At 43.3% G+C, this 23,781-nt stretch overlaps 1 protein-coding gene across 13 annotated transcripts in view; it reads left to right on the top strand.

Moving 5' to 3' along the window:
- Rbms1 (RNA binding motif single stranded interacting protein 1) overlaps nucleotides 1-23,781 on the top strand; it is a 219,632-nt gene that overhangs the window by 123,680 nt on the left and 72,171 nt on the right. For 10 of the 13 annotated variants that reach the window (XM_059260539.1, XM_059260528.1, XM_059260531.1 and 7 more), the window contains one exon: nucleotides 3,007-3,182. In XM_059260539.1, the coding sequence (XP_059116522.1) occupies nucleotides 3,007-3,182 (176 nt within the window). The remainder of the gene's footprint in view (nucleotides 1-3,006; nucleotides 3,183-23,781) is intronic. The other 3 variants (XM_059260529.1, XM_059260541.1, XM_059260535.1) reach the window with 1 other exon arrangement.

Genomic DNA, 23,781 nt, shown 5'->3' with positions numbered 1-23,781 from the left:
AGCCCAGGCTGGCCTCGAACTCACAGAGATACGCCTGGCTCTGCCTCCCAAGTGCTGGGATTAAAGGCGTGCGCCACCACCGCCCGGCTTAAACAGTTCATCTTTAATCTAAAGATTTCTATACTTATTTTTTAAACAACGAAAATCTTTTCGTTCTGTGTCTGTGTTCAACTAGCTCTGGAAAGTGTTGATATTTAGGTAAAATTTAACTTGAACTTTGTGCTATAGTGGAGTCACCAGCCTCATGGTTCTCCTCGTGTGAATGTGGGACCCTCTTGTCCTTCCTGGAATCTGAACTCTGGGAGGTCCCATATCCTAATAGGCAGCCCAACAGGAAGACCTGGGTTCCTCACCTGCTTCCCTCACTGGGAAAGTATTAGTACAGTAAATATGGACGGCTGTCAGACATCATACAGTAAACCAATTATAAATTCAGAAGTACAGATCATGGGTCTCTTCCTTCTATCAACAGTAGATACATAAGGAAAACCTACTTTGAGTTCCAAAGAGTCCCCTAATTCATGAAAACCCAGATGTTTCTTCTGATCAGAACAAGTCCACACCCAGCATGCCTCATCAGAACCAGACAAGATCAGGGCTGGATGGACCCGGTCTTGGAATGCAGTCTTTAGAATGTCTGCTGCTGGTACATGTGCTTGCCCCTGCTGTGTTCTCACAGAGAAACTGGGAGAGGCCAAGCCACAGCTCTTTTCTGCTTCTCCAGGTGCCATCCCTAGCGAGACACATAATTATTTTACCCAGGGCTCTGTAAGTTAGGCAAGTGCTCTACCTCTGAACTACAGCCTGCCCTTCATCCCTGTAGATGGATTCTTCTTTGGGCTGCCAGCTCATAAATAATGACATGGAGACTTAGTAATTATGAAAGCTTGGCCTTAGCTTAGGCTTGTTTTCAACTAGCTCTGATAACTTTTAACCCATTTCTTTTAATCTACATTCTGACACATACCACCCATCCTGCTTCCTCGGTGTCTCCTGATGGCTCCTCTGTGTGCCTAGATTCATCCCTAGTTCCTGTCTTGGCCCAGAAGTCTTGCCTATTCTTCCTGCCGAGCTATTGGCCATTTAGCTTTTTATTACGCCAAACAGCAATACACCTCCACAGAGTATACAAATACCCCACAACACATCCCTGGTGTCGTTCAGTAGCCAACATCCTCTGCCCTGTGGTTAATACCAATCACCTTATGCTCTAAGATGGAATCTTAGGCACTGATCACATGACATTTAAGAGAAAATTGAGGCTTACCTACTTCTATGAGTGGTTACAAGCTCTCTTTTCAGTCAGAGGCTTGGGAGATGGGGGCTAGTGACTGCGGCTTAATACCTCAATCCAACTCTGAGAAGAAGAGAGGGTAGGAAAAATGGAGATACTGAGAGAGCTTTGTGTAACACCTGTGGCAGAGCAGGGGACAGGGCTGAGTAGTTTGTGGGTTTTTTTTTTTTTTTAATACCTAGAAACCAGTGCCTTTAGTCCTTAGAGGAAAGCCAGTGGTGTGCGGACAGGCTGTGAGTTCACTTGCCCGTGGAAAGCTTGAATCACATAGGTGGGAAGGATGTGATCTCAGGCAGGGCAGTTGGGGATTTGGATTAAGCAATAGTCCTAGTTTCAAGTTCAGCTCTTAGGAAGTAGAATTTCCTCACTATTTGTTCATTCTTCCAGGAACTCCCCTTCTTAAAGAGTCTCTTTAGATGAAGTAGTATTTGCACAACAGCTTAGCATGGACCCTGAACAGAGCAAGGAAGGTAAAGGACTAGAAGAAAGAGTCACTGAGTTCTCAGCGTAAGATGTAGAATTAGCGTGCCGTGGCAGAAACTAGGTGCAGAACGTGGAGTCTACAGTGGGCATCCGAAATTGCTGGCAAGATAAATAAGAGTATATTTATTGTGTATGTCTACCATTAGCATTTTCTGCTGTGGAGTTTAGGTTTTTTTTCTATATGCCTTACTTAATCTTTGTAGTAGTAAATGCCTGGCATCAATATTTGAAATCTTTGTTGAGTGTCTAGCAAGTATTTAAGTTTGTGTGTTCAAACTCTTTGTGTAAATGCTACTCTTGGCTTACTATGCTTATCACTTAGAAGAAAGAAAGGAGAATAGTCCTGCCCTGCTGCACATTGGCTGGGAGCACAGTTTGGGTCCCATGCACTGTCCTCAAACTGAGCCCTTTAAACTTCCTCAAAAGTCTTGCATGGGGTGGAGGGGCAGAGAGCTGGAGTTTCCTTTCACAAGCTCACCGAGCAATAGTATCTGGTGTGTGTACTTCACACACCCTTCCTAAGTGGCTGCTGACTGGAGAACCACACCTGAGAAGCCCCTGGCTGCAGGCTTTGCCAGATGTGTTCCTGGGAAGGTTTCCAACAGCTACAGCATTCTCACAGAGGTCAAAGTTCACAGGGTCAGCCAGAGTGAAAGGCAGCTGGTGGTGAATCTCGTCCAGATGTGTCCATGAAGCCATAGATCTAGCTTAGAAGTTTGAGGCTCTGGGTGAAGCTCTAACTTTCTTACATATTAAGAGTGGTCTCTTTTTAAAGAGCATTCCAAATAAAATAATCAGCTACTTTCACATAGTCTTCAGAATCTGGAAGCCTTTCCAAAAGCCTAGTGATTTCTAAATTACTGTATATTAAGATACAGTATCATGTGACTTCATGCAAGTTAATTTTGAGTCTCAGGAGATGTGTTCTTTAAAATATGTGAATAAATTGATTATCCATAAATTTATCCACAGTAGAGGTATTGCTGAGTAAAATTCTTTCATTTCATGTTGAAAGAAGGGTTTTTTGGTTTTTGTTTCTGTCTTAAAATGAATAGGTCTTTTTTCACCTACAAGTTCAATTTTACGTCACAGTAGCTCAGGCTAGTCTTGGTTTAATCTCGGTGTCTTTTTTATTTTATTTGTCGGTTTGTTTTTGTGGCTCACACAGCCTCTAGTGCCGCTTGACCCCTTACCTCTGCTCTGACACACTCCCTGGTGTTTGCTTCCAGCAGTCTCTGGTCCCAGCGCACCCCATGGCCCCTCCCAGTCCCAGCACCACCAGCAGTAATAACAACAGTAGCAGCAGTAGCAACTCAGGATGGGATCAGCTGAGCAAGACAAACCTCTACATCCGAGGCCTGCCCCCCAACACCACTGATCAAGACCTGGTGAAGCTCTGTCAACCGTGAGTATGGCCTTAGCTGCTGCAGACTTCCTTGATCATAGCCATGGAGTATATAAGTTGTGTTACAGGAGACGGGCATAAGATAAATACATAAGACCCACTAAGTGCTCAACTCTTGGGCATTTTCTTAGTATTCACATGTGCTTCTGGAATGCCTACATGCAGATGAAGTTAGAGCATTTTCTTGATACAATTTGACTTGGCATGTGAGAAGTAAAATATGAATTTAAGAAAAACTGATGGGTAGATCCTTTTTAAGAGTACTCCTCTTTCATAGAAGCCTGCTAGGGACCCATCAATCCCATAAGAGAAACCAGCTGACATTATTTGTCAGAAGGTAATTAACAAGCTAGCCTCGCCTTGAGTATGTGTCACCTCTGGGTTCCTGCTGGGATAGTGTCCCTCTATTTTCATAAGCACCTGAAGCTCTGTGGTGCAGATCCTTCACCAGTTTCCCTTTGGAAATAAGAACACCTCCACTTCCTGCATCTTAAGAGAAGAATGCATGTGCATCAGGTTCCAAAGTAAATTTGCGTTTTCTGCTACTGTTGATGAATAGAATACAAATGTCTTATTCCATTGCAATTATATTATTGCAGCTAAGTAACAAAGTACTAATTTAAACTAAGGAGCCAGAAGTACCTTCGAGAGCAAGGATCATTGTGGAAGGAGTAAAAACATCAGATCGTACTGAGCAGTGAATGCTTACCCATAACAGCACTTTGCATGTATCCTAGGACAGTAATGGTCTTTCACAAAAAGAAATTTTGCATAACCGCGTGGAGCCTTCTGCTGGAGAATGTTGCCTATTCCTTCAAAATGTCTTGCTTGACAGCATCTCATTTCCCCAGTCCTGGGGAAAGCCCGGATTCATTACTCATTCTCAGAACTAATGAGCTGTGTTTCCAAACTGAAGCTGCAGCTACCATTTGGCCTTGGTTTGCTTTGTTTGAGAAGTAGGGCGGAGTGATAGGTGGTGTTCCTCCAGGCTCTCGAGGGTCATGTAAAAGGCCATCTCTATCATGCCTTGTCCTTATCACCCTTCCTGCCCTGTCCTCCTGGACTCAGGGAGAGTGCAGTCATGCCCCACTCTGAGGTCGGAAAGGAAGTCCAGCTCTTGGGAGTTTGTCGGGCCTGGCTGGAGACAGGGCACTCTGCCAGGCATGCGCTGCCCTGCTGCAGCCGTCAAGACCATGAACAGGCCTCTTGCTCTCCTGTCTGCTGCTGGCCTTTCCTTGGCGTCTCCTGATGCTTCTGCAGCATAATTGCAGGTGGATAGAGCGCCGGAGAGTCTAAGGAGCTAAAAATATGCCGTCGGAACAAGGGGACAAAGCAGATTCTGTCTTGAGGTATCAGAGGAGAGGACCACAGAAGGAAACTGTTCCTCAGCTGGTTTTAAGTTATGTAAGAGTTGATGTCAAGGAGACAGCACAGGAACCATAAAGTAGTAGATCCCTATGCCGTGCTTTATAAACCGGAAGTATACTTCAACAATAGGGCCAATGGTTTCTTTTTTTTTTTTAATTGAACCAAATCATTTTCTAAAAACGATAGAACAATGCATTATCATTTTTCCTAGACCATTTATTCCATTTTTGTTGTTGATGTCTTTGATGTGTGCAGGTTTTCTTAATATGTGATACCGTTAGTAGCAGTAACTTAGGCCTCCTCACCATGTCTTGGCATTGATAAATGAAGACTCTCGTAAGATCCCAGGTTGGGTGTTGAATGCCGGTGATTGTTTAGGCAGCTGTGTCTATGGAAGCAAGACACAACACTGATAGGGATGCTGCCTCAAACCCACTATCAGCTCCATTCTACTTTGCACAGAGAACTGAGTGAATACAGCATCTTCCCTGCTGACCCTGTGTGTCTTACAGTATAGAGAAAAACGTAAAGGGACACTTGTGCTCCGAACTTAGTTTCTAATAAAGTGTAACTGGTTGGTGACTTGGAAACTGATGTGAACTTTATGGTAAAGCGACTTACTTTAGGACCTAGGCAGTCCTTTAAGCATAGAGATTACAGAAAAGTATGGGGAACTTTTCGGGAAGGGTAGCTAAAGCCATACCTCCGAACAGGGGGAAAGCATTTTAGAAGAAGTGCAAGCTTAGCACTAATTGCAAATTGACTTGGGCTCATGCATGGGGGTAGGGGTGGGGGCAGCCACAGTTTCTTCTGATTAAATAAATGATTCGTTTCTTCTGAAGTCTGGATCGGCTCCAGTTGTCTGAAAAATGGGAAAAGATGCCAAGACTGTTTGTTCCATACTAAATATGCATGGAGCTTAGAAGCAAATAGGACAAAGATTTTATACACTGGCGAGGAAAACAAAGGAGGTTTGGGACGTAGAACATGGGGGAGTTAGGGGAAATGAAAATGGAAAGGTAAATGGTGTGATGTGAAGAATTCTGGTGGTAAAAGTCAGCCTCCCCAACTCAGAGCTCCTGACACCGGGTGGTGTAGACCACATGGTCAGGAGGGCCGGGGTGTGGACCATATAGCACTTCAGCTGGGAAGGCAGTGAGGTTAGGCAACTTCAGACCAGCAAGGAGGACCTGACCCTGGGCATGGCGGTCATGGTCAAGTGATGTGGACTGTGAGTAGACGCATCTCCAGGAGTACTTTAGGAAAGAGGCCAACACGCTCTAGGTAAAACCTCTGAATTGTGGACTGTGGATAGAAATGCAGGGAGCTTGTAACTGTTCCAGGCTGCTGCAGGTTTCCTCCGTCGATCTACTGAAAAAGACACTATCAATGTGGAGACCCATCATGTTTAGGAGATGAAGTGGCCTGTGTGGCTGAAAGGACCACTCTGTTACACCTGAGCCACAGATAGCCTTAATTCTCCCTATTTTCTGAACCAAACCAATCAAATACCAGTTTGAGTGTTCTGATATATAGCAATGAAATAGTTCTTTGATTTCCTAGTCCTGTGCTGAATTAATAATTCTAGGGGCTCGCCTCCTCACATGTTCAGGTTCTCAGCTGCTACCACCTGGCCCTTGTTTTCTGTGTCATATTGTCACTGTTGCCCGTCTCTGTTTAAGTCTGTGTCCTTCACTGGGGACTCTCTTACAGCAGTGCTCCACACTTTCAACTTACCGTACATTTCTGCTTGAGTAACTTATTTGAGCCCCAAATTCACTAGTGTCTTCTTCACCTCCAGACTGTGACTTATCCAGCTGACTTTCTCCACTGCAAAGCTTTGGCGTGGTTGTTCCTGACTTCAAGTGTTCCTTGGTCTCCAAGTGACTTTTCCCTTCTCCTTGTGCATCATTGGGCATTTCCTTTCTTGCTTTCCTGTAGTGTGACAGGAAAGAGCATTTGCTCTGATGGCCACCTCACCTAAAATTTCTCTCCACTTTTCCCCTCAATTCTATGAGGCCATGGTCAAGTTTTCCCTGGCTCCTTCGTGCTTGGACCATGCTAAGACCTCTGCACCTTCTTTACTTACCCTGTATCACTGCTCACAGTCTGCCTGTTACATGATTTAACAGCATGTCTCGTGCTAATCATGTCTTATTGCTACAGATTCCGCACCTACCTTATAACAACCTGATAGTCAGGGCTGTAAGCTTTTGAAACCCTGGTGCAGGTTTCTACTACAACAGGGCTAGGTAGATATCTAGTGTTTTAGTCCATAGCCTGAGAAGTAGGTCAAACAGTGCTTCCTTTACAAAGTTCTTATAAAAAACGATTGAAATCCAGATTATATCTCCTCTATTAGTGTACTGGGGACAAGATGTGTTTTGTGTTTCAGGCTTTTGGAATATCTTTATATATGCAATGAGATATCTCAGGGAAGGGACTCAAGTCTATGCACAAAATTTAGTTATGTTTCCTATAAACACATACACATACCATGAAAGTAACTTTATACAGTGTTTTCAATGTGTCTGCATTTTGGCTATGGCCTACCACATACCATTAAATGTGGGATTTTCTACTGTGGTGTAATGGCCATGTGCAAACAAACATTTAGATTTTGGCCCACTTTGGAGTTCACATTTTTTGGAGTAGCAAAAGAACCTCTAAGGGGAAGACAGCTGACCCAGTCCCTGGAGCACTGGTGTCACTAAGCAAATATTATTCCTTCTTTTTGTCAAAATCCTATTAGGAAAAGCTTTAAGTGTGTGTAATCTTACATTGAAAAAGGGTACAAGAGAACCCACCAGATTCTGATTTTGAAAGCTGGGGGGGGGGGGGGGAAGGGAGTAGTTTGAATAAACATAGCTTAAGCCTCCTCTTCCTTCGGGCTTTTGTTGGGGTACTTGTAGATGGCTGGTTTCAGGGTCACACAACCTTTCCTTGTTCCTTCCTGGTTGTTATTTTTACTACGGCGTGGGAAATTTTCCATTTTGTCCACGCTTTTATTTAGAAGATCTGCAAGCCGTGTTTGAAGTGGGGTATGGCGGTCTGTCCCTGTGGGCCCAGCATTTGGGAGGTGACGGTGTGTAGCAGCTGCAGGGGTTCAAGGCCACCTGGACTACAGTGAGCTTGTCTCAAGCCAACTAAACAAATAAACGTAAACAGTCTTTGTGTGCACAGTTTGTTCCATAGTGCACCCTGATTTCCTGTAGGAGCCGAGGCCAGCTGGCTGAGAGATGGTTGCAGCTCCAGTCTCCACTGGAGCTCAGGGTCCAGGGAGTTCACTGTCTCGAGGAGCTGTTTGAGCTGAAGGGCATTCAGAAAGAATTTGAATGGATTTTCCATAGTGTTCCTACCCTGCCACTCTGCTTTTCTTCGTCCTAAACTTACCCGCCTCTTTCCTTCATTCAGTGGCACTCTAATTTGTTTCCAATGTAGTAAAACAGCCTGTGTGTCTAAGCATGGAACTGAATCTATCTTCTGATATGCTGGACTGTTACTGATCAAAAGGGGCATCCTTGAACTATTACCGCCTTCCCTGGTCTTGATAAGCAGTGCGTTTTGATTTCCTCTCTCTTTGCTTTTGGTTCTCTGCAGGTTTTCCTGGTGATTTGATACATTACGGTTCTTTGAAAGTGAATTAGAAAAGCAAGACAGGACAACAGAAGTAGACAGAGACAGCCAGCCATCATGTGAGAGAGAATTGAGTAAACATTTTTTTCCCTATCACGCTGCCCAAGAAAACCTGAGGAAAACTCAGGTTAACATGATATGAGGGCACAGAGTAGTTTCCAGGAATGAAACAACATTTGAGCCTCAAATGACACAGAACCTGTCGGGAAGGATAACTGCTCATGCCCTTCAGGCTCCGAGAAGAGTTCCAGAGGTGTGAGGATGCTGGATGTTTAGAATGCACAGAGGAAGAAGGGAATGGAGGGTTATTGGTGCCCAGCTGGGTGGCCTGCAGTTTCTGTCAGTTACTCAGGGCTCTTGGTGAGTGAGTACAGGAAAAAGAAGGTGACCCTGGTGGGAATGTGTGTCTGTACCTTGGATCAGAAGCTAAAGGATCTGGAGTTGATTCTTCACAGGGGGCTTAGCTCCTGTTGGAGTGGAGGAGAAACATAATTTCTCCATTTTCCCTCTCTCCAGGATGGTGGGTCTGAGCACAGAAGGAAGGCCTGCCTAGAGGAGAGGACATAATCTCTATGAGAGCTGTGAGTGGGATTCCAGGAGCTATGGTATAGGACAGTAAGGAGTATGGCAGGATATGACCACCTGTTATAGCATAGGACAGTGAGGAGTATGACAGGGTATGACTGCCTGTTATGACATGGGACACTAAGGAGTATGGCAGGGTATGACCGCCTGTTATGACATGGGACAGTAAGGAGTGTGACAGGGTATGTCCAGGGGCTATGGCATGGGACAGGAAGGAATATGACCATGTCTTGCCAGTGGGTACACTGAGATTTGAGCCTGATTGAAAAATGACTGTAAGACCCTAGCTCTTGGTACAGGAAAAGCTTGAGGTGTGCTGACAGAGCACAGAAAAGCACCAGCTGTTCCTCTTGGAACCAAGCTGCAGCATCCTACCGTGTTCCCATGGTGACCATACTTTCCCTATGGGATCCACAAATAAGGCCAGTAAACCACTGTTCGGAAACCACTGGTTTGTCAGGCACTGGTTTTTAAAAAGGTGTAAGTTGGGCCTGGCAGATATCTCAGTGGGTAAGGACACTTGCCACCAAGCCTGATGACCAGAGTGTGATCCCTGGGGTCTACATAGTGGTAGAAAAGCACCCACTCCTGGAAGTTGTCCTTTGACCTCCATGAATGTGCACACGCGCGCATGCACACACACACACACACACACACACACACACACACACACAAATGTAATAAAAAAAAAAAGTTAAAAACCAGTTTAGATGCAGAAGTTTTTTAAATTGCTCTGATTGTCTAAATACATAAAGGAAGCTAACGAGACAAAATGAGGACCTGGAGTAGTCTCTGTATTCCATCATCTCTAACTAGAGAATTTCTTAAGAAGCTTTCTCCTCTGGAATATTTCTCCTCTACCCTGGGAATTAGTTAGTGGCTGTCGTTTTATTCCAAAATGAGTAGGTTCCAGCCACAGTCATTGCTTTGTATCATCATTAATAGAAACAAATTTATTTTTATGTATTGTCACCATTCATGTCTTGGGGTTTCTTAGGCTTCCATGTTCCAAGTCTCTATTGAAAACCAAACCTTTAATTTTCATTTCTTAGATTTCTTTGAAAGTCGGGGAAACAGAAAATATTAGGAAAATAGTTCTGATTTAATGTGTCCCTTAAAAATTGTCTTCAGCCTCTCAAGAGTGCTTGATTTATCTAGAAGATTCTCAATTTTTAAAAAGTGGAATACTAATCATAATAGTTCTGGAACTGTGTTCCTTAGCGTAATAGAGAAACACAGAGCACACAGCACAGTGAGGTCTTACACCAGGGCACCCGAGCACCCTGCCAGCTGTTCTGATTTTATCTCTTCATTTTTATGAAGAAATGCCAATGTACCAAGCCAAAACGTTGCCTTAGGAATTGTAACTTAACTCTGTCCTCCTGGCCAGTACGTCTGAGATTCCTGGGAGTTGAAGAATTGAACAAACGCCGTATGTGAGACTAAGAAAGATAGATAATCGTCATTTTTTTTTTTCTAGTCAAAGCAGAGTTAAGAACTTGGATACAATATTGTGTTTCATTGCCTCTTCCCCCGTTCATCTCTGGGTCAGCCATGTTCTTAGTTACCTCAGGTGCCGCATTCCTGCTTCCTGTGGGAGAATTCTGGAAATGTAAGAGACACTTTATGTGCAACAGATACTTTACTAATGTGCTCTAAAGACCGCTGGATTTCACAAAAATAGCTGTAGTATTAGGAAAAAAAAAAGTCCCCAGGAAATAGTTTCCCAATAGAAAACTATCTCACTTTGACCTCTATTACCATGTCTTTGATTTTAGAATTAGAACTGTTTATTTTTAGGATATAGGCAATTCTCTGGAGTTAACATGGTATTTAATACTTGAGAGTTGCCTTTACAAACACAGAGTAAAACCTTACTGAAATACAGGTCCTGAGTGACTGGCCTGGCCATCTTCGGGCTACATGACTTGCCTCCCTCTGCTAAGACTGCCTGGAATTCAGGTATGCGCTGCAGCACAATTTAGACACAGTAGTAGCCTGTAGAGTTTCAGTGTTATGAGTAGCTGAAGCCTCAAATTCTCATGTTTTCCAAGTACCTACTATGTGCATGTATTTGACATTTTGGCAGAAATCTGTTGGGTTATTTTCTAATTTATCCTCTGTCAATAAGTGGTAAACTTGGGTACCAACTCTTTGTTTTGCCAGTTGGCTTTGAGGGTGGAGTGCTTCTTAGGATAATAAAGAGCCATCCTCCCCTGTAATGTCCAAACTATGTACGTAGCTGGCGCTCCAGCTTCAGCATTAGCCTTAGGAGAACATCCTGGGAAGCCCTGAATAAATAATCGTGACCACACAGATGTGCAAACTCAGCCTGTCCTTCTTCATGAGCATAGATGGTATTTGCTATACAGCTATTCCTTGTTTATTTATGCAAACCTTAGGTTGCTGTAGCAGTGCCTTGGAGGTGTTTAACCAGCATATGAAGGTAAATGTATTGTCATCTGGGGTGACAAAAGCCTTTAAAATCTCTATTTGGCGGTTACGGTGGGTTTTAGAGTTTCCTTATTGAGTTGCCATGAATCTCAGAAATTTACAATCCCGCCCTTGACCCTTTCCCCTTCTCCAGTTCATACACTTAGGAGGGTGAGAGAAGAATGAGGAGTGGATGTGTTCTGTGGGTGCAGAGCTGGAGTAAAGTCTGATATAACACACACGAGGGCCACTAGTGTTGACAGTGAGGTGTATTTTAAAATATGTATTCTCAAGCTTTCATTTGGCCATTCCTATCACAAAGCTGTGTTGAATGCTTAAGGTGCTGGATATGATCATTACACTCAGCAGATCATTCTGTAAAGACACTGAAACATCACATGGCGCTTGGCAAATGTGCTTAATTATTATGGGTCAATCAAAAATAAACTTGAGAAAACAAATGTGGAAAATCCATGTGTTACATATAAATGCCTAAGTGATTCTAGCTGCCACCATTTATCTAATTCTTGCTCTTTGCTGGTTGGGATGCAGAATGACTCATTTAGTCCTTAGAGATGTTGTGCATCTGGTAATACTGCCTAAGTTTAAGAAGAAGCTGAAGGAGACCTCTTTCATATTGATCAGGATCATACAGCTAACACAATTGAGTCAAAACTCGACTCCAACTAGTCTGACTGTAAAACCCATATTCTAAGGGCAGTGCACTGAATACATTTGTGATCTGTCTGCTGGCCCTCATCCTCAGGGCCTATGTTTTTCCACTTGCCACCACCCACAGAGACTCATTCCTGAAGGCCCCTGAAAGAGCCATGATAGATTTAGCAAGATTTTTAGAAAAACCAGGCCTTCTTAAGTCCACTTAAACAGTCAGCGGAATCAAAAGCTCAGAGCAGAGGCCTGAGAAAAGAGGCAGGATCTGTTTTTCCTGACATCTAACAGAGCAATTCCCTGGTGCATAGCTAGTCACTGAGACACAGCTCATGGTTAGCTAATGTGCACCACCCTGAGATTACACAGCACAGAGAAGGTACGTCATGTTACTTGCTTGATGCCTGGGAGAGTTAGATAAAAAGAAACATTCTTTTTGGAGATTATTGTCTGACAAATCCTGACACTGTGTAAGAAAATAATGGACTTTGTAGGAACATTATAATTTTCTTATGAATGAATAATATGTTTGATTAAAGCAGATCAAGTCATTCTTCAGCAGAAGTAAAGGATGCCATCTCCTTTTATCTAACTTAGCAAATATTTATAAGCTTCATGCTGGTGATTTTGCTGGACAATCACTAGGACACATTTGCCTGCCTTCTAGGAGGGTCTTACTGAATAATGTACAATAAAATGCAGATCTGTAGCTGCTACCAGAATCTCATGTAATAGGGGTGACCAAGAAAAGCTAGCCTTTGCATGAGTCTTAATGCAGTAGGCTGCCCAGGCCCGAGACTGAAGAGGGAACCTCCGCATCTGCCTGCTCGGTCTTGTGTGTGGTGGGGAGTAGGGGGACATGTGGTGGGTGGTCTTGAACACTGGGGAAAAGAGAAGGGAGAGGATACAGACCACCTCAGGGCTCGCCCTTACCTAATGTGGAATAGAGGGTGTGTCTAAGGAGGAAGATGACTAGATGACCCTAAGATTCCAGGCTAGAAAACAGAGAGTATGGTATCATTACAGATACGGGGATCAAGGGGCAGAACTTACTTTTACTGTTGCTGGAAATACTTGCCCATTCTTGGGTGAAACTTTTGAAGTTGGGTACCTGTTTGCTCTGTGAGTTTGTGTCCTTGAAGTGTGGTACCTAAATGGGAAGAGGTTAAGCCATCAGTTCCACACGGGTGAATCTTCAGTATAGAAAAGGGACTAGTAATTCAACATCGTAAATGTCATCTGGAGTAAGTGACCTACCTGTTCATGACCTGCTCACTGACCACTTGGTATGTTAGAACTTTAGCCGAGAGGCCAGTAACAATAAGATTTCTGTTTCTCCAGAAATTAGTCTTAACATTTTATAGTAGACCTAGACTTGGTTGTGCATACCCGTAATCCCAGGATTTGGGAAGTAGAACTGGTACACGTTTGAGGCCAACCTGGGTTACATAGCAATTATACTACTGAGCCTGCCATACATAGCAAAACCTCGCTCAAAAATAACCAACAGAAACTCCAAACCAAAATATTATAGTAGAGTTTCAAGGGATTAACTTGGTGAACGTTGGCTTTTGAATACCAGAAGCCTGGCAGCTTCCTTGAACAGGATCGTCTGGCTTCAAACTGGAGACTTTTGAGGAAATTTTTGAGAGAACCTGGTCAGGAAGAAATGCAGATGCAGCTCCATAAATATGGTACCTAGAGCATAAATGGGACACCTAGAACATAAATGGGGTACTTAGAACATTAATAGGGTACCTAGAATTAGCAAGAAAGTCGACTCAGAACACGAACAGCCCTGGCCATGTGTGTGGCTCTGCCAGGGGATGCTGATTTCCTCTCCTTGGTTGCCTGCTCTCTTACTCACCTGGGCTATGCCAGACTTAGGTTGGCCTAAACTGCTTATGGGGTCCAAACCAGCATCTTTCTTGTTTTCAGTTTATGTTATAGCATCTGCCCATCTCTGTTATAAAATGTAATATGCCTCTGCATGGGGGGGGGGGCAGGAACTCCTTCTCAAAACATCAGTGTTCACACTCACACGTTTAGCTTTCCAGAATTACAAAGAATCCTTTGTTATGACATAAGGGCTGTTTCTTAAAGATGAAAAGAGGAAGCAGTCATTTCTGGTCCTGGGAGCAAATGAAGCCAGTTAAAACATTTGCCTATAAAGAGTTCTTCCAACATGTTTCAGGATCATCTCTAGATGCAGGTCACCAATAATGAAGTCATCATTGCCCCTTCATGCATAGCTTTTTCTCCATGGATGTAGCTCACTAGATCATGTAGTTAGCCCTCCATACGTGTGGCTTCGCCACCCCGTGAATTCAACCAAGAGCAGATTGAAAATGTTTGAAGAAAAAGTTGCATCTGTGCTGAATGTGTACACATTTTCTTGCCATCATTTCTCTGAGAAGTATGCTATAGCAGCTAATAACTGAGCATTTCCATTGCATTAGGTATGATCAGTCATGGGACGATGAATGGTAGGAGTCATATGCATATTGTACGTTAGAGTGTTAAGTGCCTGCAGACTGTGGTATTGGTGGCGGCGGACGGGGGGGGGGGGGGGGATCAGTGAGTCATCAGTACAAGGGAGGACTGTGTTTTTTTGTTTAAGACATCCCCCGTACCATCCTTTCATTCATTAGCTTTAATTGACATTCGATAATACACAGTTCACTGTTAAAAGACATACTAATTAATTTTGGCTCAGGTCTTTGAAGCCAAAGAGTTTGAGCATTTGAGTTAAAAAAAATGTATTGAACTCTTACCCTTCTAGTTAGAATCCAGAACTTTCTGTCTCCTACTCATCTTGCTGTTGAGGAGGAGTGCTTACTCTGTCTGCCCCTTGATGAGATTATGACATACCCTCTTGATGGCTTTTGTGTTTGTGTCCCACCCCCTTCAGCCCTTGAAAGAAAGAAGAGAAAGGAGGAGCGCTTTGGAGGGCGAAGCTTTGCATGCCCAGGCTCTGCTAGCTTCTGAGTCATCGGAGAGAGGCAGTGGCACACGCAGCACAGCTTTCCACCTGGCCATGCCCCTCGCTTGAGTAAATTGCCCAACTCGGTGTGCCCGGGTCTCCTCCCCTGTAAAGCCCGGATGATGATGGTGTTCTTACAGGACTAAAGGAGTTCAAGGGCTTTGAATATTTGGGGGCCTGGGTTTGTGTTCTGCTGTCATGAGACTGTTGTTTGTTTGATTGTTTGTTTTTAAGCCTCCCAGGAACAGGTTCTGACTAAGGGCTTTCCTGGTTTATAAATGAGAAAGCTGGATTAGAAGGCATCCAGGTCAGGATGAATTCTGTGTCTTCTCAAACACCTGATCTTGATTTGACGCTTTACATTTCCTGAGTAAACAAAAACTTAGCCGAGCCCTTGTTCCTAAATAGCTGCACCTCCATGTCTTTCTAAGGAACAGAACTGTCCTCTCCACGGCCAGTGCCTGTTGTCAGGGTGAGGCTCACTCAGCCTCTCGGCCTCTTAGGCCAGCAGCAGCACTGTCTCAACCAGGCTTTTGTTCTGTTGTTGTTCTTTCCATTTTTTAAGTAGAAAAGCCACCCCTCTCCCCCCCCCATAAAATGAAATAGTAAGCAAAAAAAAAAGCCCACACAAAATGTTTAAAAGTAGTGGCTTTGTCCTATTTTGTAAGTGGGAATGTGCAATATTTATAAACTTGTTGGTGAGGCCAACTCACAGATCTGAGATCAGGGCTCCTGGGTGACAGCCGCCATACAAGAGCAATGACGTGCCGAGCGTAAAATGTCTAACTTATTTCTCGATTTCATCAATCACATGCATGAGCAGTTTTAAAATGCAGCAATTGACAGCTCTTAATCTCATTTTCCTAGAAGACTTTTGCATTAATCTGACCTAGAAGGTGGACACAATGAGAACTTTTTGTCTCTACAAATTCCTAATAACACAGTTCTTCATATGCTTCACAGGAGACATAAAAGTGAGACAAGAGCACGTAAAACTTAGAACCCATGCCAGCCCATGATGTCACTTCATCGTGATTCAACTGGCAGGCCATCCTCTGTTATACAACTGGTTCCTGGATGCTCGGAGCATTTGTGCCAACCAGTTGTACCTGCTTCTGGCCTGGTATTTGTTTGAGAGTCATGCGTATGTAGGTCGTTGGTTCAATTTTATATGAATGAACATGTACAGGCTTGAACTCACCGAATGAAAAAAAAAATACTAAGGCAGAGTAAACTCTCTCAGTGACTCATGTATAAGTCCAAATATACCAAAGAGGCAGCAAGAAACATGTTCATCCAGTATCGGCACATGAAGCAACTTAATATAGATGCAGTCATCAGCGTGTTAAAGTGTGTCTTTCATTGGTCCCCATTTCCTGTCATCTGTCGTATTTAAAGGTTAATAGGTAATACTAACACAGAAAATCGATGATATAGTACCTGCCCAGAGCCTGTTTTGATAATCACTTCAGGGACCGTAGACTTCACTGGGGGATTCAAAGTCATCATAGCTTTATATATTAACCCTAAAACTCTGTATGTGTTTCAGGCCCCAGTCATTTGACTGGCATTACACACAGGGTATTGTTATGAGAAAGACACACCCACCACTCGCCTACTCTGAGGAAGTACCTTCTGTCTATAGAGCTGAGAAAATCAGAACTCCCTTTGGCTCAGGGCTTCACTCCAGTGAACACTCAATTTTGTAATTGTATTTCCTTCTTCTTTTGACTATAAAACATTGAGATGAAGCTGGTGTTGGCAGTCCTGAGGAATCCCTATCTGATTTAGTGGAGGAATGTAGTCCTGACTTTACTTTCTGTTCACCTTTAACTTCATGTCTATTTCTGTTCTGCATCACCACACATATATTTTCCAGAAGCCTTGACCTTTTGAGGGGAAGAGGTATACATAACTATTTCCCATGCTCTCTGACTACTTGTTTTGAAGTTGTAGAACAAGGAATATTGCTTGGTCATCATCTTTTGTCAGTTTGTATAGCAATCATTACTCTTATCCGAGTGGTTCCTTGGGAATACTGGTACTATTTCAAACATCTGATGGCCAGCCATTCCCCTGGAAAGGAAATCTGATCATTTCTCTTAAGGGTCCTTTAGAGAAAAGAGTGGATGCACAACAGTTCCCTGATTGTCAGTGATCATTAAAATTGGCAAATACTCAAAAATGTGACTCACAGAGGCTCATAGCTTGATTGACATCTTTAGTGAAAGGAAGAAGTGTGTGTGTGTGTGTGTGTGTGTGTGTGTGTGTGTGTGTGTGTGTGGTGTGTGTGTGTGTGTGATTTTACTCATTCTCACTTGGAAATCACTTCATTGCCTTTCTTCTTCATTTTCAAGGTAGGAAACAACCTGTCTAGGACATGTGTTCTAGCCCCTGAGGTTTATTTCACTTGTATTTTACTTACCTTTAAAAAAAATCACATGGTAGCACACACCTTTAATCCCAGCACTCAGAAGGCAGAGGCCATTGTATCTCTACATTCATGCCAGCTAGACTACATTGTGAGTTACAGGCCATCCAGGGGTACATAGCAGGATCCTGCCCACTCCCCAGAAAGTAAATAAATATAACCACGGTTTACAATTCTTGGTTCTAGCTTGTGGGCTGGAATTCTGAGTTTTCCAGGATTGTTTGTGCATCTGCACAGAGATCTTGCCTCGGATCTTCCCGGAGATTGGACGGTTTTCTGACCTCTGGTACTCGTCGACTCAGGGCTAAAGCATGAGCCCCACCAGCAAGCGATGCTGAGAGCAGTTTTCATGCCGTGTTGAAGAACAAGGTGACACTCTTCCAGGCATCACCGTAGCACATTAGCGGCCTGCCCCTCTGCACAGGTGTAGCTGATTGTTTATAAACATCCCAGCAGTGCAGTCTCCGGCGTGCTGGGACCACGGTGTCACGGTTGTAGACTTGTCCCAGTCTGAACATGTCTTTGCATGTTTCTTACCAAGATGAGCCATAAAGATAAACATCTCTGGGCATGTGCCTGAAACCTCCCTATTCCACTGCTGTCCACATGTACAGGTAGGCTCTGGGTCTGAACACTGTTCCCGGCAAAGCAGAGCCTTGGTGCAGTCCACGTGGCTTTTTCACACTTTTTGTTTTCCTCCACTGAGACTTCCACAGAGATGACTATGGCTGTGGGCCCTGCCTGCTCTTTGCCCTTTCCCCAGACCTCTCCTCCACTCTCTTATGCCAGCAACAGAGAACTCCTTAGTGCTTATCCACACACTCCATCTACTTGTGGTCTCTGCCTGGCCCCTGACTCCCTCCATCTGTTCTTTAAGGTTCTGTGTGACTTCTAAGCAGCCTACCTTAGCCACCCTGTGAAGAAACTCAGCTGCCTCCATCTAAGCTTGGGCTTCACACTCCCCCTCTCCTGGTACTACTCACTTGTCAAGGGACCACCCTCTAATACTTGTACTGTGCAGAGGCTGGAGGATGGCTCAGTAAAGCATCCGACTATAAGCAGGAGTGTAGTCTCCAGAACCCCATAAAAATGCCTGGTGTGGTTGTACCCTTCTAATCCCAGTACTGGGGAGGTGGAGACAGGTGGGTCCTCAGGACTTGCTAGCCACTCAGTCTATCATAACTGGTGAGTGCAGGCCAGTGAAAGACCCCATCTCAAAGGAGGTGGACACTGTTCCTGAGATCAACACTCGAGGTTGTCATCCAGCTTACGTACACATGCAGGTAGTGCACACATGCACACCCATGGACACTGGACACATACATGAATAATATTAAAAGTCACACATTTTTTTTTTATAAGCAAGTATCGGTAAGTAGTTTTTAATTCATGAATGGAATGACTCTGTATATGTCACTAAGGAAGATTTGGGTGTGAGTTTAGAGCCCAAATTATATAGGAAGTATGTCTTGATGGCCAAAGAGACTCAGCCAGTTCCCCTTGCTAAGCTGCTGTGGATATGGATTACTCAGTGTTAGGAATGGCCTTGGTGAAGGAAGACTGAACTCTGCCATCCCTCACCATGTATATTTTTCTCCCTCCTCCTGTTTTTCTCCTCTGCTTACTGTTACTTTGTCATGTGTATTTCTGTAGCATCAATTAATTTTGGTCCTAAGGCAAGTCACCAGTAACTAAATAGATGAAAGGATGATGAACAAGGAACCGGCCACTTTAAGCTGCCGGCCCTTTCCTGGTGACATCAGCAGACTGAACCAGAGGTCAGGAGACAGCAGTCAGTGGCCACATGCTAGCTCCCTTCCCCTCTCCACTGGAGTTGCTAACATGCAGATGAGGACACTCTTCCTGCTCATCTTTGGTCCTTCCCTCCCCATAGGACCACAGGTAACTCATCAGTCAGCATACCAGAGGAAAGCTGCTCAAAACTCCCAGTACATTCCTTCTGGCTCTGATCCGAAACAAGGAGAAGGAAAGGGCTACAGGTGTTTTCTACAGAACTAGAACCTTGACTGATTTTGGGTTTTTTACATTAACCCCCCACACACACATGAAACATTAATAATCCCAGTCATCACTAACTGGACTATCTTCCAGTATTGACAAGAAAAGCACGGTAATTAACTAATCTGGTTTTCTGATTGTGGAATTTTACCTTATTGTTGGTTTTCAAGGCGACGGGATACTTTGAAATCCATTGTTTTTGTACATGATTCAGGGTGCGGTTAACACTTTTACTTAAAAGACATTGTCAGGACCACTCATCATCAAATTATGTGTGTGCTGTAGACCAGCTTGGGATAGGCTTCTTGTCGATGAGGTGTTTTGTCTCCAGGTCATTTTCCTGTCTTTGATCAGCCCCAGTTGATAGTCATTAGATAAACAAACTCCTCAGACTCAGCCACCACAGAGAGAAATCTTATGCTTGAAACAAAAGACTCCTGTCAAGCCATCCATTCCTCCATTGGTTTTGTCTTTGTGTCATGTGTCCTTGTCAAGGGCTCTTTAGATCTTTATCTTCTACTGTATGTTGCTTTGTAAGCTAATTGAGACTCTGTACATGCATAGGCAAACTCATATTCATGTACAGATACCTGTGTGTCACATGGATAGGCACACATTTGCATACATACAAGCTTATATGTTTGAATGTAAGATGGATACTTGCTGTGCAGGCTAGTTTTATGTCAACTTGACACAAGCTAGAATTACCTAAAAGGAAGTGGAGCCTCAGTTGAAAAAACACCTCCATAAGATCCAACTGTAAGAACTTTTCTTAGTGATTGGTAGGGGAGGGCACAGCCCATTGTGGGTGGTACCATCCATGGCCTCTACATCAGTTCCTACCTCCAGGTTTCTGCCATGTTTGAGTTCCTGTCCTGACTTCCTTCAGTGATGGACTACAATGTGGAAGTATAAGCCAAATAAACCCTTTCTTCCCAATTTGCTTTTGGTCCTGGTGTTTCATCACAGCAATAGGAAACCCTAACTAGAACACATACAATTTTTATTTTTGTAAAGAGATTAATGGGAAGTGTCACCTGGAAATATTTGTGTTCCTCTTATTAACACAATTTTAAGTGGGTCGGCTTTTTGAAGTGTCTTACAGAGAACACTGGGGCATCAAATGTGTATTGTCAACAAAATATTAGGCGGTATAGGTCATTATATAATAGCTTCCTTTTTCTCTGCATATTAAGTGCAGAGATAGAATAATGATCTTTAATTGAGTAACAATTAAAAAAACTTGTTTTAAGTAATAACATTAGAGATAATTACTATGCTGGCCATTGTTGTGTTCTCAAAGGGTGAAAGCCCAGATGTAGCCACCTCCCCCCCATTCACCCCCCCCCATTCTCCCTGCAGTGGAAAGTGTCTGATTATTTTTACTGCATATTTTAGCCTCTTTCTCAACCATGAGCTTTAAATTAAGATTGAGATGATGAATGTGAAAGGGATTTATATTATAAACATGCCATCCAAACAGGGTCAAGAATGTTGCAGCCTCTCTGGCATGCTGTTGGGTTAGATGAATTGATCATGGATTGCAATGAAATTTCTTAGTTTGGAAACATAATTCATGTGATAATACATGAGAGAATGCTTTAATACAGCTTTACAGATCAGTCAAATTATAGCTGGCAATTATATGTACTATGAGTAGAAATTGTTGTGTAGACATGGAAGTTGGTTTCATCCATACTGTTGTGGGTTGGTTGTGTGTCTAGTCCTTGGAGAAACTAATTAGTCTTGCTATGGTATTGTGCTCACCACTATTCTGCTTAGAATAATTTTCTAGTTTTGCAATCTCACTTGATCTTTCCTATCAATGAAGTCCATTATTGTGGTGATACTCTTGCATCACTGAATAGCTCGTGGATGTTATGCAGGGATAAAAATAAGGTCAAGAAAGCTTTTCAATAAAGAAGCATGGTGTGGTGTTATGACCATGAACACTTGCTATATAAAAGCGTGTTTGAGGACCTTGTGTTTGGACAAGGTTGGATTTACTTTGGTTTGTTATGTGGTTCAAAGTACCTTGTGAGCAACAATGTTGGGGTTTTCAATGAAACTTTAAACCTCATGAATTATTAGATCTACAGAGACAGTAGAATATTTCTCTCATACTCCAAATGATGAATTGCTGGCCCTTGGAAAGGAAAAGACATCCCTGGTCTCACTTCTGCATTGATACTGAAAGCAATTTTCTTCCTTTAGTTCAGTCATTCAGATTTTCTCTGATACTCATTCCTTTTCTTTTTTCTTCCTTCAGACAGAATCTCATGTAGCCTAGACTGACCTCAGAGTCTCTGTGTGTCTGAAGGGGCCTTGATCCTGATGCTCTGGCCTTCATCTCCTGAGGACTGAGATTAAAGGCATGTCTCACCATGCCCAGTTTATGAGGCAGTGGGGTTCAACTTAGGGTATCCCACGTGCTAGGCAAGCAGTCTACCAGCTGTGCTACGTGCTAGCCCTGATACTTAGTTAAAACACAAAGGCTCACTCTCTGACCACACTTTTATACTGGTTTTATGGGGGGGGGGGGGGGTTGTTGTTTGTTTTGCTGATAGTAAAGGGATTTCTTTGATAGTAAAGGGATTTCTTTTCGAGTATTTCTAGGAAACAATTTTATTTTGTCAACTTTTCTTGCAATATTTTGTTTTTAAAGTGTACTCCAATATAATATATACATGTGTTTAAGTTTATTAAGTAACCTAAATGAATAAATATGTGTTGCTTTTGGTGGTTTTGGAAAGTCACTTTAAGGAGTTTTGTTTGGAACCCTGTAATGTTCAAGAGATTTTTGTTAGTGGGTAAAATAAAAACACTAGCTTCTCCTCGCCAGCTCTTTTCTTGCTTTGAATTGCTTTCAAAATCTACACTTTGAAGAGTAACTTAAACCAAATGGAAGATCCAGGCATGATGTGAGTCATACCACTGAGCACTCAGCCTCGAGCTTGGTGGCCGCTGCTTCCACCCCATTCCCATGTTGGTGAGGTGTGCTTAAAAGATGAGCAGGGTGGAGATGTGAGCCAGCTTTACAGCAGCAGCGGCTCAGGCCCAGCCTGACCACATGTAAAGGTGATTGGGATATTTTCTATGGTAACTGTGTGTGCGCTCAGATTCTTGTTTTCTGTAGTTTTGGTAAACAAAATGCCCATCTTAGGAAAATAGCAAAGTAGACCACTACTTCGAAAGAATGATCAGACCAATTAGGCTTGCATGCAACATCAGGCAGGCCCACTGGCTGCTCACTGCCTATCGTTTCTGTATCATGCCAGGAACTAGATATGCTCAGACTCACATCTGGACTAGTGTGTCCATGCTAAAGAACTGTGGTGGTGAATCGTTTTGTAGCCTGTCTTTGATAAGAGTTGTAAAGAATACACAAAGACTTCCAGCACTGAGAACATACATGCTTTGCCTTTTACTTATTCTTGGAACAGACAGGATGTTAGGGGTGTCTCCGATCCCTTAATGGAGTTTTTAAGGATGTAACTTACAGCCGGTGATGGTAGCACACTCTTTTAATCCCAGCACTCGGAGGCAGAGTTTGTGAGTTCAAGGCTAGCCTGGTCTATAGAATGAGTTCAAGGACAGCCAAGTCTACACAGAGAAACCCTGTCTTGAAAAAAACAAAGGGGGGGGGTAACTTGCCTGTATATGTCTGTTCCAAGAATAAGTAAAAGGCAAAGCATTTGATTTGAAATTAGTTTAGAATCAGAATGCCTGATTGCAGATCTTTAGATCTGCCAGTTACTTCCAAGGGTTGGATAGAAATGAACCCAGAGCAACATACTAAGTAAGCATTCAAGCTTCTTAAATGGAAGTGAGATTATGTTACATGGAATCTGAGTTGATGTCCCCTACTTCAAGTCTCTTAATTTTCTTGGAAGTGGGTGGTTTCAGTTCCTCTTGGAGGAGCTTGTCACAGTACTGGGACACTAGCACCCTGCCTGTGGGCTAGCTTTCTGCCTTTAAATGCTGATGGCTCCTTTTTCCTTCACCTCCCGTATTTCCATTTGCTCTCCATACACCAGGAAGTCATGGTGTGGAAATGTCTGCTGAGACCTCTTTCCTGAGCTGCTGCTGGCTTGTGTCTGTCTGCTAGGATTCAGAGCCTGACTGTCCTACAGGGTGTCAGCTTAGCATGGGGTTTCGCAATAGGGAGGAACAAGGTTCTGTTTTCACTCCTGATGGAACTACCATGTGACTTTGAACAATTTTTCCTGAGGCTCAGTGGCCATTTTCGTAAGATAGGGAAAGAATGCTAATGTTCTATTTTATGTTTGGCTACTGTATGTGTCCTAGCTGCCACGTAGACCCCCAACCTCACGGCACACATAGCTGGATGGTTCTGTAAAATATTATTGGTGCCATTGTGCTTTAAGAGGTAATGATGGGTCACCTGTTTGGTCTGATTTTTGAGCACCTAATTGTTTATCAGGCATTGTGCCAAATGTTGGCACTATTCATGT

Source organism: Peromyscus eremicus, chromosome 4, assembly GCF_949786415.1.
Source record: "Peromyscus eremicus chromosome 4, PerEre_H2_v1, whole genome shotgun sequence".
Taxonomy (NCBI): Eukaryota; Metazoa; Chordata; class Mammalia; order Rodentia; family Cricetidae; genus Peromyscus; species Peromyscus eremicus.
The sequence above is the reverse complement of the archived record's forward strand: the minus strand, read 5'-3'. Positions and strand labels throughout refer to the sequence as shown.